The sequence below is a fragment of the Telopea speciosissima genome, chromosome 11, assembly GCF_018873765.1.
Source record: "Telopea speciosissima isolate NSW1024214 ecotype Mountain lineage chromosome 11, Tspe_v1, whole genome shotgun sequence".
NCBI classification, from domain to species: Eukaryota; Viridiplantae; Streptophyta; class Magnoliopsida; order Proteales; family Proteaceae; genus Telopea; species Telopea speciosissima.
The window spans coordinates 41,556,168-41,572,019 of record NC_057926.1 but is presented as its reverse complement, the minus strand read 5'-3'; the positions used below and the strand labels follow the sequence as shown (position 1 = coordinate 41,572,019).

At 43.4% G+C, this 15,852-nt stretch overlaps 1 protein-coding gene across 6 annotated transcripts in view; it reads left to right on the top strand.

The window, feature by feature from the left end:
• The window catches only part of LOC122645974 (ADP-ribosylation factor GTPase-activating protein AGD2-like), a 128,664-nt gene that overhangs the window by 94,779 nt on the left and 18,033 nt on the right, over positions 1-15,852 (top strand). For all 6 annotated transcript variants that reach the window (XM_043839409.1, XM_043839408.1, XM_043839410.1 and 3 more), the window contains one exon: positions 1,823-1,944. In XM_043839409.1, the coding sequence (XP_043695344.1) occupies positions 1,823-1,944 (122 nt within the window). The remainder of the gene's footprint in view (positions 1-1,822; positions 1,945-15,852) is intronic.

Below are 15,852 nucleotides of genomic sequence, written 5' to 3'. Positions count from 1 at the left end.
AGAGCCAATTGGAGGGCAAGGATCCATGTTGCCGACCCCTTCTAGCTGAGATTTTCCCGACTTCCTGGGCGGTGCCTCTTTCCTCTTTCTTTTCTCATTTCTTAAGGCTTCATTTCTTCATTCCTCTTACTTTCAGTCAGTTTTCCCTACTTTGTTTTGCAAGGCTCCATGTAGCCGACCCCATTCAGTTGGGATAAGGCTGAGTTTTTTGTTGTTGTAGTAGGGAAGTAGCAAAGGACTCATTCTATACCCCTAGCAGTTCTCTTTGAATTCTTTGGTTGAAATCAATGAAAAGCCAAGTAGATTGAAGGAAACCCTTCAAACCACCTGCTGCTACCAGTCTTTCATTCATAAAGACTGAAAAAAGATGATCTACAAGGGCGTTTAATCGACTATATAAACTCCCCCCTAACTCCAGTTGCCACTGTTCTGTCCTATATAATATGTAACTGAAAAGGTACATATAAGACACTAATACCCTCACTTAATACTACTAATGATTATAATTGTCCCAAGAGAAATAAGACAACCTAAGCACAGAGTAATACAAAACTAAAATAAAAACACTTGTGTTTTAAAATTTATATGGACTATTCTACACTCCGTATTGATAATAATCATGTCCTATAGACCAAAATGAGATGATAGAGAGAGGTTCCTAGCTTTGAGAGAGATATTGTGGACAAACCTATTGTGTTCTGCTGTTGCTGAACCTTTGTGTTCTTTTTTTCCTTCTTCAACAGATCTGTAATGTTCAGCAAATCAATGGTTGGAGACTAGAGGGACTAAAATTTTATTTTCTTTTCTAAATAAGAAGTTCCAGTCCAAGGATTTGGTGTTGGATTGAGTAACCATAGGCACTAAACCAGTTCAGGTTGGATTCAGCCGATGTTATAGGTTCAAAGCGCTTAATCAAACCAGGGAAATCTACTAAATTTTTTATTAGTTTTCCCCATTTAATATATGCAATTCATTTGATATTGAAGAAACAATGGTATTCTGGCCATTTCAATGGTGGTGTGCAAGTCTTATAAGAAAGCCCCGCCAAGTGTACACTTGTTGCTGCTTGGTTGGGCAGTTAGGGGTATGGAGTGAAAAATGAGCCAATGACTACCATCGAATGATTCTGAATGGTTGGGAGAGCTAGTCTATATTAGGACCCTAAGAGTTGAAGCAATGTACTTTAGCATTCGTTACTCTTAACTCTGTTTCTCTATCTGTTCCCCTTTTAGCATCCTTTCCACAACTTGGCACTGCTGGAAAAATCAGTGCTTAAAGCCTTTAGCTTAGAGACAGCAAGTGATCTGGTCCATTCATGTATCCTTTTGATCTTTACTTTTGGAAAACATGCTTTAATGCTGAGAAAGCAACTTTTGATGCTAAATTTAGCTTTTAGAACCATGATTTCTTTAAAACAGAACAAGCCCTTTTTTAGAGTCTGTATTTGGAAATTACTATCCAAGTCAAGTCAGGCATTCCTTGAAAACAATGGCCTATCTATCGCTAGTTTCATACTGAAAATTTAATTTTTTATTTGATCCTTTATTATGTAAGACATAGCTTAATGTCTGTGAGCCATTACATATTGTCGTGCTCTACACACTACTGCAAAAAGTTTAGACTCCTGCATACATACCTTGCTGACTTCCAGTTAGATACCTTATTACATTTGGTGTAGAAATCTACTGGAGTCAATGAAACTAGTATCGGACATTCTTTTAATACTAGTTTGTAGTAATGGATTCATGCTTTTATATTATTATAATTATAATATAATATAATATTACTTAAACTTAACTAATAAATGCCATATCGACTGCAGGTGAGATCTATAATATTAGATGTCAAGGTCTGGGAGCCTACTATCATGGAACTCTTTCGTGCGCTGGGTAATGCTTATTGTAACTCTGTGTGGGAGGAATTTCTTCAACTTTCAGGTGAAAGGTAATGCTCGTTTAGATCAACTATGCATGCTATGTGCAATTACTTTATTTTTTATAGCTTCTGCATAATTTCTTGAAAAATTAGAAAATCAAGGAATAGATTTCGGATTTGTTTTCACAATGCATGGAGCTACTTACCATGTAGTTTCAAAGATCTTATCGCTCTTGGCATCTCCTCTTTTTACTTAATAATATACTTATAGCCAAAGGGTGAGAAAAGGCATGCAACTCTCATATATGTGCATTTTTATCAACGTACTTGATAAAAGATATTTTTTGAGGGTTCACAGTGGACTTTCTCTCTCTCTCTCTCTCTCTCTCTATATATATATATATATATATATATCATTTGATCAAGCGGCTTCATATTCTAGGAAACGTACATGATAAAAAGAAAACAAACGTAGGACCATATAGGCAACCCAGAGGGTGAATTGGGAAGTGCGGAATAAAACCCGAACTTCGAAATTTCTTTTGAAACCCTCTGTAATAAGTTATCTCAAATCTCCAATTGTTGTTAGTTAAAAACAAAGAAATAAACAAAGGAGATAAAGGGAAAAAGATACAACACACACAAGTTTAATAGTGGTTCGATACAGCCTCAATACTGTTCTACGTCCACTCCCAAAGCCTTCACCGGCTTGGAATTCCACTAACCAATCTCCTTGCAGGGTAGGGAAAACACTCGCACACAGATCTCCCCGAGATCAACCACACTCTTCTTGAAGAGTATGAGAAACACTTAACACACTCTCTTTGCAGAGTAGGAGAAACACTCAACCAAAGTTTAGGGCCTCAATTCCCTTCACCATACAATCACAAGAGGTGATTCACAATTGCTCAAAGGCCAAAACACAAGTTACCTCTTTACAGGCGAATATGCAAGTTGTAGCACTGTTGATACCCTTTGCTTAGTGGCTCATGCTCAATGGATGTTTAGATATGCAAGTTCAAGCTCTTTTCTCTCAGCCTCTTTTGCCTACTAGCTCATTAGATTTGCAAGTTGAAGCACATAGGCGGTGGAATATTTCACGATATTAGCCCGACAGAGTTTCCATGTATTTGCCCGAAAGTCTCTTGTTGAAACTCAGGCCATTCCACTATTTATAGGCCATATTCCAATAGTAAAAAAAAACTAGCCGTTATGATTTCAAACGGATCTATTTTTTGAACTCCAGTCGACCGCTGCTGTGTAGATTGCGAAGAACACCTCTTGGACATCCTCCTGATGATATGCTGGTCGACTGACCTTGCATCTGTCTGCATAAGGGTGCTCTCGGTAACCAGCGGATCATTACTGGTTGTCCGCTCTGTTCAGAGTCGGTCAGTCACCACTGCAGTAAATGTTCTTCTTTACTTTTTAAAGCATATCAATCACTTGGACATATTTCCAGTAGGTTCTCATACCTTGCCATGTGAACCAAAATAAGATCCATTTAGGTTACCATAGGGCTAACTTTGGTATAAAGTATCAGTACATACAGTATTGTATCAGCCGAAACGTCTCCATTTTTTTTTTAAAAATGGACTGTCTCAAATGGTATCGAAATGTATTGGCCGATACGATACGGTACAACCAATACATATTGATACCATCGATACGCCTGATAAAGGGTTCTATGGGTTGCTTTAATACGTATCAGTATGTATCGATATGTATTGGCTGATACGGCTTGATACATACCGATACAATCGATACAAACCATAAAAAAGCCATTTTGAGTCATAGACTCGATACAACACTCATTAAGGATGAAAAAAGAAGGGAAACTCCCAACCTAGAGTTTGAAATCTTCCATTTAACCAAGTTTTTTCACGCTTTTGGAGTTGGGGCTTCTGATCGATACTAAAAAATGAATCAAGGAGTGCTACAACATCATCCTTTGCATCATCCAACAAACTGAGATTAGAGATTTAAGGAGATTTCACAAAAAAAGGTAAGTTTTCTTAAAAATGGTCAAGATACACATGGAAATACACTTTTTTGCTCCAAAGTGAATTTCCATATGTATCTTGACCATTTCCGTGCGTATCTGTAGTATACAATACGTCTATTAAAATCATCCTTTCGATACGATACCCGATACCCGATACCCGATACTTTTTTTTTTTTTAACCCAAACTTAACTGGGACCCGGGGCAGCCCCTAGAATTTTATTAATCAATCAAAAGAATCAAAGAATACAAGGGGGGGACATCCCGCCTTACCCCTTTCCCGATCATTTAACCACTCCAGTACACCCTCATCGAACTGACCCATACAAGCGAAAAGGAGACCTGCTAGAACCTGAAAACTAGCAACCTAGCCTTGTCTTCCCTAATGATCCTTGCAAAGCTCCCCCCAGGCAGGCAGTCTTGGGAGTAGGTGAGAGAAGCGCTTGTATCACAAGCTTTTCTAGCCAGCCAATCTGCCGCTCTGTTGCTTTCCCGAAAGGCGAAGGACACTGTGGCCCGTGTCTGAATGACCAGTGCCAAAACCTCCTGGAACCAGTACCATCCTTTCCATAAGTTACATCTCTTGAGGTTGACCATACTTACAGTAGTAGCCGAGTCAGAGTTTACCACCACGTCTGCATGTCCTAGCTCCTGACATAATTTCAAGCCATCCCTTAATGCTCTGAGCTCCGCTATGGCATTAGTGCACTCTCCATAGAAATTTGCAAAGGCTGCCAGCACCACACCTAAGTGGTCCCTAATCACCCCTCCTCCCGCACCAATCCCTGGGTTTCCTTTACAAGCTCCATCAACATTTAATTTCACAGACCGCAAAGGGGAACGCCAATAGATCGGAAGGGGCTGTTTCATCGTTGCCCGAGGGGCCACTAGTCCAAAGCACTGAAGAATTAAGGTATCCCTAGGGGACCCCAAACCACCAACCTTAGGGGGATACTGAACCTCCCTTACCCATCCCTTGATATGTTCAATGATGGAGGCTGCACTACGACGTTTCTCCTTATGCCTTCTGTTATTCCTCTCTTTCCAAAGTTCCCAGACAATCAGCGCCGACAAAATGCCAATGTAGTCATTGAGGCTCTTGTGACTCCCTGCGCCTTGCCAGAATAAAATCCGACTTCTAACATCCTGTGTGGGCAAATAAGGGATGTCCAAAAGCCGTGAAAAATACTTCCATACCTTCGTTGCCGTTCCGCCAGCACCCAAACAGTGGTTTGCGGTTTCCCTCCTTGGCTGTCCGCAACAATTGCATCTTGATGCTAAGGGGATGCCAAGGGCCATAAGAGCATCATCAATGGGAATTTTACCCACTAGAAGCTGCCAAACAAAAAACCCCAATTTCAAAGGCACCGACTGATTCCAGATACATTTAGCAAAGGATCTTTCGGGGTCCCTCTGCCTGACTTCATTCCATGCTGATCTAGAGGAGAAACGGCCATCACTCACCGGAGTCCAAATCAACAAGTCATCCCTGTTAGAGAGCGTAAAGTCCCCTGACCTGATGCAGTCCCTGATTGCCTCTGAATCGATGAGGCTTAGGATTTCCTCCTTCTAGGCCTCCTCATCATTAACTGCATCTTTAACACACAGGTTCACATCCACCAGCAAACCGTTATCCACGAAGTTTGAGAGGGCCAACTCCCACCCAGTTATCCAGCCAGAAATAGATGTTGCCAACCCCAATCAACCACCTAGACCTCTCCATAACAAACCCCTTGAACTCCATGGTGTTGCGCCAGGTTTTAGATTCTGTCCCAATCCGCCCTGCCCAAGGGACATGCAAATTTTTGAAATACTTGGCCTTGAAAAATTCACTCCACAGTGTTTGCTCTGACAAAACCTTCCAAAACTCTTTCAATCTGAGAGCAGTCCCCACATCTTGTAGCAGTCTAACACGAAGACCCCCTTCCGCCATAGGCCTACAAACCTTCTTCAACTTATCCAGTGTCTGCGATTGTCCCATTCAGAGCTGCCCCAAAGAAAGTCAGCAAAGATCTTGTGCAAACTACGCAAGACCGCTTTCGGAGGGTCCAGAGTAGCCAAGATATGAATTGGCATGGAAGAGAATACATGCTTCAAGAGCGTCACACGGCCCCCAGAGGACAGCAACCTACCCTTCCACCCCGCCACCTTACTTCTGATCTTCCCTACTAGCCCATCAAAGAGATTAATCTTCATTCTTCCCGACCACAGGGGGGCTCCAAGGTAAGTGATAGGAAGGGACTTCCTGGGGAACCCAGTTACCACCCCCACCATATGTGCTGCAGCCATTGCAGCTTTGTCGCCGAGTACATAGCAGCTCTTCTGCCTATTAACCAGCTGGCCAGAGAACCCTTCGTACCTGGTGATGAAGCCCATAATCTGCTTGAGCGAGCTCTTCAATCCCCTGGAAAAAATAATGGTGTCATCCGCAAAGAGGCTATGTGAAATTCCTGGACATCCCCTCGGAAGCCTATAATAGGCTGCCAGGCCATCAACAAACAATCCTTTTAAACCCCTGCTAAGCACCTCCTTTGCTAGAATAAATAGTGCGGGGGAGAGGGGGTCTCCCTGTCGCACCCCCTGGAAGATTTAAAGAAACCCGACTGTTTGCCCCCCAAAACAATTGAGAACCAGCAGTTCTCGACCGTCTTCTTAATCAGGGCTATCCACGCCTCACTAAAGCCAAACCTTTCCAAGACAAGCCAGAGGAACTCCCACTCCAGGCGGTCATAAGCCTTGGCCATCCTACTCCTCTGCCACCAAAGATGGAAGTAGCCCTGCCAGTCTAGTGGTAATAATCTTTGCCAGGATCTTGTAGGAGAAGTTACACAAACTAATAGGCCGAAAATCTGCCATCACCTACGGATTCTCTTTTTTAGGGATGAGCGCCAGATTGGCCGACGTGAAGCTTCTTGGGAGGACCCCGGTTGTGAAAAAATCCCAAACAGCCTCCCACACATCATGCCCCACTAACTCCCAACAGGCTGAGAAGAAAATCCCTGAGAAGCCGTCAGGGCCTGGAGCACTGTCCCCAGACAAGGCAAAAACTGCCGTCCTCACCTCCTCCATTGATGGAATCCACAGTAGGAAGGAGTTGTCCGCATCAGAGAGCACCCTGGGAATCAAAGCCAATAACCCCTCATCCACTACACACCCTTGAGAAGTGTAGACTCTCGAGAAGTGTTGCACTGCCTCCGCTTGAATCGCATCGGGGTCCGAGATCCACTCTCCCCCTCCTCTAATTTTGTGGACACCAGCTTTCCTTCGTCTTACCTTTACTAAAGAATGGAAGAATTTTGTGTTTCGATCTCCCTCCTTCAACCAGGTTGCCCTAGACTTTTGCCTCCAGAAAATTTCCTCTTGCAACAGAACCCCCTGAAGAGCCTCCTTGGCTGCTTGCAAAGCCCCCCTAGCCTCCTCACTGTTGCACTGGTCTGATTCTGCCTCTGCCCTGCTAACACAGTCCTTTGCATCCCTGACCCTCTGATGGATGTTGCCAAACACCTCTTCGTTCCAACGACACAGTGCTCCGCGAAGACCTTTAAGCTTTAGAAACAAAACACAGAGCGGAGAACCCACAACCGGCTTCTCCCACTGGCTCTTGACAAACCCCATGAAATTCGGATGCAACAGCCACATCTGTTGGAATTTAAAGGACGAGAAACCCCGGTCACCACTGATTGCAAAGGATACCCCAATAGGGGCATGATCTGAACAAGTCCGGTTAAAATGAGTGACCTCAGTCCTTTGGTAAGTCCCAGGCCACTCCGCATTAACAAGGAAGCGATCCAATCTGGCCAAAACCCTTCTGGTGCCCTCTTGGTTATTTGACCAGGTGAAAATACTGCCAGTGTAACCCGCATCCATGAGACCAGCCCCACTAACAAAGCTGCCAAACTCCTCGAAGGAGTGAGAACAAGTAGGGCGACCCCCCACTGTTTCCATCGGGGCAGCCACTACATTGAAATCGCCCCCCACCGCCCAAGGCTCATCAATAGATCTGGAGAAAGCGTCCAAGCTAGACCACAATTCCCTCCTCTCAGTTGCCGTGCACAGCCCATGCACAAAGGAAATGAAAAAACTTCCCACCCTTGCATCAACACATCTAAGGGTGACGTACTAGTTGTGCTCCTCCACCATTGTTACCTGCACTGACTTCCTCCAAAAAATCCACAATCTGTCCTGGATATGCCTGGAATCCAATCCAATCCTTCTCATAACCTTCTGCCCCTTAGTCTTCTGCGCTTTAGGTTATGCAATTGCAACCCAGTCAATATTATGCTGACTCACTAAAGCTTTCAGCCGCCTTGAAGTTGGCTTGTTTCCTATTCCTCGAGCATTCCAAAACAAGCAATTCATTGGGAAACAGTTTGGAGTGTGTCTATCGATCCCATGGACCTTGTGATGCGCTGGTTCGGCTCCACCCTGGCTGGCCTACCCCGCCTTGTCTTCCTGATTTTCTTCCTCTTGTAAACATTTCCCGCCCTGAGCAGCGTAGCACGAGTAGACACTTGCCTTGTTCGTCTCTCTGCCCGCGCCCCCGAAGGCTACCTATTTCAACTGTTCGCCGAACTTTGCTTTCGATCACAGCGTTGAATCTTCGAAAACTTTCCAACAAGGCCTCTCGGTCCAAGGTGGGAGCAGGCAACTCCGCCACCTGGGAATCGTCCCTGGTGCGCCTAGACGGGTCCCTATGCCGAAAGAAAAATGTAGAGTGCTCCCCCACAGATTGCGAACAGCCTCCACTAGCAGCTGACCCCCTGGAAACCCAATCCGAGGCACCTTCAAGCACCCCTAAGTCCTCCTGAGATTGCATCTCCAACCCCACATCACTGCCCAACTCACACTGCCCATTATTCACGCCAACTCCATCAATATCGATTGGAGCCTCCTTTAAAGAAAGATCACCCACCGCAAAAGGCTGAACCCCCGTCACCTCCTCCGACGCCGGCAGTGCAAAAGTCCCTGCTGCCCTTCCTTCCTCGGCTACCCTTGGCTCTCCAATGGTCGGGACACTCACCGGAAGCACACTACGATCCTCCTCAACACCACCCATCGCGCCATCCCTGGCTGTTGCAAAGGCACCAGGTTGCCTCCATTGGCCAGACCGTCTTTGAGGACCTTGTCGTTGGGCAGTCATCGACAGCCTCCTCTCCTCACCCCGTGAAGTTCCTTCCCCAGTCGGAACACACTCCATTGCTGTCCCTGTTGCCTGTCTGAGCATGGAGCGCTGGAACTTCCTCACGCCGTTCCCGCAAGCTCGCAGTGACATCCGGCTGAGTTGCAGCCCCTCCTGAATTTCGAGCTTTCCTGCAAACTTCCTTCACATGGCCTAACTTTGAACACAAAGCGCAGTACACAGGCAGCTTCTCATAAACCACCCTCTGGTAGAATCCCTCTGCTCCACACCCAATCCAGACCTTTGATGGCAGCTCACACCTGAGATCAACCTCCACGCAGAACCTAGCCTCAACTGTCCTTGTAACAACAGCAGTCGCGCGATCTACCTTCAATAGCTTCCCTATTGCACCAGCGATTGAAACCAGGAAATTTCCTTGGTAGAAATTAATGGGCAGGCCCGGCATCGAGACCCACACAGGAACCAGGGGTGACTCCCAACCAGAAACGAAAGCAGACGACCACTTCAGGAACCGAAAGAGAAACCGCTGAATATAAACTTGCTCCTTTAGCCATACCTTCACGAAATCTGCCATTGCCGAGAAACGCAGCAAAACGTGATGCCTGTCCAATGTTGAGACCACCACATTACCCTGCACAAAAAGACTTTTATGGAGTAAGGACTTAATCGCGTATAGCGAAGGTCTTCCATGGCTGCACTTGGCGATCAGCGTAGACGAGAAAGCCTGCTCTGAGAGATCGATTTCCTCCTTCGAGAAGAACACCACAGGTTCTCCATAGAATGATGATGGCTGCTTCACCGAGATGTCCACTTGGGACTTTGCAGAGAAAGAAGGGGCCAATGAACGAGACACCACAGTTGCGAAAGAGGGAGCAGACCCACCCGAGGCAACCCCACGATGAGGAGGATCAGGTGGGTGCTCCTCTCGAGGAGGGGGACCCTCCATACCCGATACCGATACTTTAAACCTTGAGTACACCACAAAAATAAGCTATTTTGTTGTTTTCAGTTGTTTCACTGCATGGTTCAGACCCAATTTGATGCAAAGATTAAAATCCATCACATTGATAATGGCAAGGAATTTATGGAAGGTCCCTTCTAATCGTACCTTGCTGATCAGGATATCCTTCATCAAATCAGCTATGCTAATACCCCTTCTCAGAATGGTGTTGCTGAACGCAAAAATCAGCACTTGTTAGAAGTGACAAGATCCCTTATGTTTTCTATGAATGTACCTGCCCGTTTTTGGAGCAAGGCTATTCTCACTGCTTTACCTGTGTTTTACCTTTCCATTGTCCCCTTGATGTGCTTTTAGGCTTGTCCTCCTTCATTGTTCCTTCAAGAACCTTTGGCTGTGTTTGCTTTGCTCGTAATCATGATCTTCATAGGAAACTTGATCTCCAGGATCTCAAGTGTATTTTCCTTGGCTATTCTGCTACACAGAAAGGTTATAAGTGTTACCATCCTCCTTGTCATCTTTTGGTAACCATGTATATTGTTTTTCATGAGTCTGAAGCCTATTATTCTTTATCGTCACCTCTTCAGGGGGAGAGTGTTCTCCATGGGGAATATGTGGCGCTTGTTGCTCCTCTTGATATTCCAATATTTCACGCTGATGATACTGGTGCTATTGAAAAAAATACTGTGGTTGAGAAGGAGAATCTTCCTATTCAAGGGGGAGATTGGACCTCTACAGGTGTATGTTCGTACACCTATTCGTTGTCCTCAAAGGAAGCAAGTAGATACCACCACCACTGTGTCACGTCAACCGTCAATCTCTGACCCATGTTGTACTGCACCTTCTGGTTATCTCTTTTCTCCTGGTGATTCTTCTCTTAACTTACCTATTGCTGTTCGAAAAGGAATCAGGTCTTGTACTCAACATCCTATCTCTAATGTTGTTTCATATAAATCTCTTTCGACTTCGTATTATGCTTTTGTCTCTTCCTTGTCTTCCGTTTCCCTTCCTCAGAATTGGAAGGAGGCACTAGCGGATTCTCTTTGGAAAAATGCTATGCTTGAAGAGATGAGGGCACTTGGGAGATGGTTTCTCTTCCTCTAACAAAGAAACCTGGGGTGCAAGTGGGTATTTACAGTTAAACAAAAAGTGGATGGAATAGTGGACAAATACAAAGCCAGACTGGTTGCCAAAGGCTTTACCCAGACCTATAGGATAGATTACTAGGAGACTTTTGTTCCAGTTGTGAAGATGAATACTATCAGAGTTATCCTCTCTTGTGCAGTCAACTTTGGATGGGAACTGCAACAATTGGATGTGAAGAATGCATTCCTCCATGGTGAGCTTGAGGAGGAAGTGTATATGGAGATTCCTTTTAGGTTTCTTCCGAGGGGGCACAAGGAAATATTTGCAAATTGAAGCCGACATTATATGGACCAAAGCAGTCTCCTAGGGATTGGTTTGGTCGTTTTCAGAAGGCTATGATTTCAGTTGGATAGCTTGAGTAGGAAGTGTATATGGAGATTCCTTATAGTTTTTCTTCCAAGGGGGCACAAGGAAATATTTGCAAATTGAAGCCGGCATTATATGGACTGAAGCAGTCTCCCAGGGATTGGTTTGGTCGTTTCCACAAGGCTATGATTTCAGTTGGATACAGGCAAAGCAATGTTGATCATACTTTGTTCATAAAAAAATCAGGCAATCACATTACTATACTTATTGTATATGTTGATGATATTGTTGTCACTAGAAGTGATCCTACTGAAATATCTCATCAGAAGACCTATTTGGGAAAGGAATTTGTGATTAAAGATCTGGGAAAGGTTTGGTATTTCCTTGGTATTGAGGTTGCTCACTCCACTCGCGATATCTTCTTGTCTTAAAGGACCCTTGATCTCTTATCAGAGACCGGGATGTTAGGCTGCAAACCTACAAATACACCTCTTGAGGCTAATGCTCATCTCAAAAGTAAGGATGGTGAGCCAATTAATAAGCTGCTATCAGAGATTGGTTGGGAGATTGATCTATCTTTCACATACTCGACCAGATATTGCTTATGTTGTAAGTTTGGTTAGACAATATATGCATGATCCCTATTCTACACATTTATAAGTTGTGTTTCGGATCCTTTGTTATCTGAAGTTAGCTCCAGGGAAAGATGTGTTTTTTTTTCTTCCTATGGTCGCATGCGTGTAAGGTTCAAGAACTCGGTGTCGATACTGGTTTCGACTAGCTAGAAATTGAGATTTCCAAGGTTTCAACCATATCTCAGTCGAAACTTGGTACTTTCTCTAGGATAACTCAAAATCTTGGTTTTGAGGCCTATAAGTTGTTTCTTTGCCCTGATTCTTGTTGTGATGCCTACTTTTGACATTTTGAACCTAATCCATGCATTAGTTTCACAAAGAGAACACTGAAAATAATACTTGTGATTTTGACCCAAGTTTGATAGTATATATTGTTCTTGAACATCATATCAAATAAGGTTTGACCGGAACATAACTCCTTCAATATAAATCGGATTTAAGCAATCTTGGATCACAAACCTATCCAACAAATCCAAGATTGCTTAAATCTGTTTTATATTGAAGGAGCTATGTTTTGGTAAAAAAACTTAATTTGGAGTGCTCTGAATGGAAATAAATTTTTAGAAAAAAAAATGAATATTTTACTATTGTTTTGGTTCTTAGCAATGTTTTATCATATTAAGATATATGGAATTTTTAGATTTGAGAAAAAAACTAGCATTTAAAAGTTGAAAATCTACCACCGAAAATCCAGTTTTTGTTCTTGAATTGGTGTGTTGACTTTTTATCCTTTTAGAATTTATTTTTTAACTATTTTTATTGGATTCAAATAGGGGGTATTTGCTTATTCATGAATAATATCTTAAGTAAATGTTTCATGTCACCCCCTGATTTTTAAATGAAACTCAGATCACCCCCTGGTTTTTGAAAAAACTCAAATCACCCCCTGGTTTAGACCCCAATATGACAAATTAGTCCCTACCGTTAGTTTTATGCTGTTAGGTGATGATGTCAGCCAGTTAAATAATTTAAATCCTTAAACTACACCTGACCAATGTTGAAGATGAAGGAAGGGTAGGTAGTATTGTAAATTTAATTCTAATGTTTTAGTACAAGGGTAAAATAGTCTTTCACACCAATAACTAACAGCAGACTAACACAGTTACTGTAGAGGGGGTGATTTGAGTTTTTTCAAAAATCAGGGGGTGATCTGAGTTTCATTTGAAAACCAAGGGGTGACGTGTAATTTACCCTTACTTAAATGATATTTCACATAAATAAGTGTCTGTCCTAGTTTCGAGCCAGGTTTCCTCAAGTTTCGATGGAGAAGTGAATTTATATAGGTATTCAGGTTGAAACTTGCGAAATTACTGAAACAGTGTTGAAATCATGCAAAATCCATCGAAACAATTTGACCCTTAACTCGTTTTTTTTTTTTGTTTTTTTTTTTTTTTTAAAACCCGAATATTACGTGGGACCCGGGCCAGCCCCTAAAAGTTTATTGATAATCCAAAAATAATAAAGAATACATGGGGGGGGACATTCTACCTTAACCAACCCATTGAGCAAGCACTCTCAAGTCCTCACTGTCACTCCTTACCCCTACAAGGGGAACAAAATCACAAGTGCTATTTCCTGAGAATCGGTAGTCCAGCCTTGTCCTCTCGAAGAATATCCTGGAGCATCCCGGAAGGTAGGAAGCCCTGATGGAAGATGTTAGACGACCCAGAGTCGCAAGCAAGGTTTGCCAACCAATCAGCTGCCCTATTGCTTTCTCAAAACGCAAAGGTCACAAAGGCCCGGGCAGAAGAAACCAACTCCAGCACCTCCTGGAACCAATACCACCCCTTCCACAAGGAACACCTCTTTTGGTTTACCATTTTGACTATGGACTCGGAGTCCGAGTTAACCACCATGTCGAAAATACCTAATCCTTGGCAGGAAGCCAAACCATCCCTCAATGCTCTGAGTTCAGCTATCGAATTGGTACAGGCACCATAGAAGTTTGAAAAGGCTGCCAGGACTACACCATTCGAGTCCTTGATGACCCCTCCAACCCCTCCATAGCCCGGATTGCCCCGACAAGCACCATCCACATTGAGTTTTACCGAAGTGAAGGGAGGACACCAATAAACTGGTAAGGGGCATGTCAGCTTGGGTGTTGGGGCCAAGAGCCCAAAACACTGTAAAATCAACCTATCCCTTACTGACCCCAACCGGCCAACCTTGGAGGGTCGCTGAACCCAAGGATTTAAGTATTGGTATCGGGTATCGTATCGGTCAGGCGATTTTAAGAGACGTATCGTATCGTATCGTATAGGAGATATGTATCGATCGGTGCAGAAACACATGAAAATGATCAAAATACACATGAAAATACACTTTTGGACACAAAAAACAATATAAACAAGCAATTTGTGTCATATATCATGCATATATACTAAGAATTGTGAATAATCAATAACTAGACAAGTGCGGCACTTTGAAATTGTTATAAAAGATTAAAAGATGAAATTCCTTACATGTAGAGTCACTTTATTGCCATGAAGAATGTCGGGGTGGATCAAACTCATGTCTGTAAGGGTCTTCAACAATAGGAGCGACTAGGATGATGTTGTGTCTGTCCGAACATAAGCACAATATCGAGCCACTAAAATATCGATGGTAGTGTACTCTCCCACTCATAGTAGAATCGTGTGTACTGCTCTGGAGTGGCTAATGTCACGAAAGCACTAGGTTGTGCTTGTGCTTGATTCTCTCCGTATCCATAACTTCCATACCCTACAGAAGCCCCATGTCCATAGCCTGAAGAAGAACCTGATGCATAATGCCCATGGCCTAATGAAGCACCAGCATAATCAAAACTAATGCTAAGTGACTCCATGCCACTCATAAGCACATCACTATCATATGGATTGTGGGAACGCTTGGCAGACTTGCCCTTATGCAGCTTCCGCGAGTAAGTCTTATGGCCAACAGGCTAAGGACCATGATCCATATCTTGGGTAGTATGTGTGTATCCTGCCTCACATGTGAACTGAACCCCAACACGATGTTGTGAAGCCTTATGGCCACCATCACCATCACCATCATCATCACCATCGTCGTCTTCATCCTCATCATCAACATGTTGAGTTCCTCCATACGGATGACCTGACCTCGTCCTCTTAACTAAACCTTCTTCAGAGCTACTTTCATTTTCTTCAACATTAGGACAAGGATCTTGTGATGGTAGCTGTGTTGCATCCTCATCCATCTGTTGAATGATGCTCTCTATCACTGGATCAGGTTTGGTTGTCTGGCGATCCTCACTTAATTGATCCATCACCAATACCTTATTGGTATCCTCTATCTATGCTCTAACTGGATCTTCATCATCAAGTAGGTGGTTGATGTCGATTGGGTTGACATCTACATCAATCTCCTTCTCTTTCCAGCTCTAAATATTTAAGCTTCAGCTTCATGTTGTAATGGACATACACTAGCTTCTCCAACTTTGAATAACTGAGACGATTCCGGGGTTTGGTGTGTATCAACCCGAATGTACTCCAGTTACATTTGCAGCCACTAGAGGATGCCGTCAGGGATAACACTCGAATTGCAATTCGGGTTAAGGGTGGAGCACTAGTACCCCCATAATTGAGCCACCAATCAGCTGCACAATAATAAATGAAATATTAAAAGACAAAACCTTAAAACAAATTTTAAATGATATAATAAATTAGGTAAACCTAACTTACCTGGGCGTTGTGTGCTCCTAGCATGGATAGCCATTCTATCAGCAAAACCACGAGTGGCCTCCCGAAAATACTTAGCCTAGAGAGGTATTAAAAAAAATAAAATGTTAGT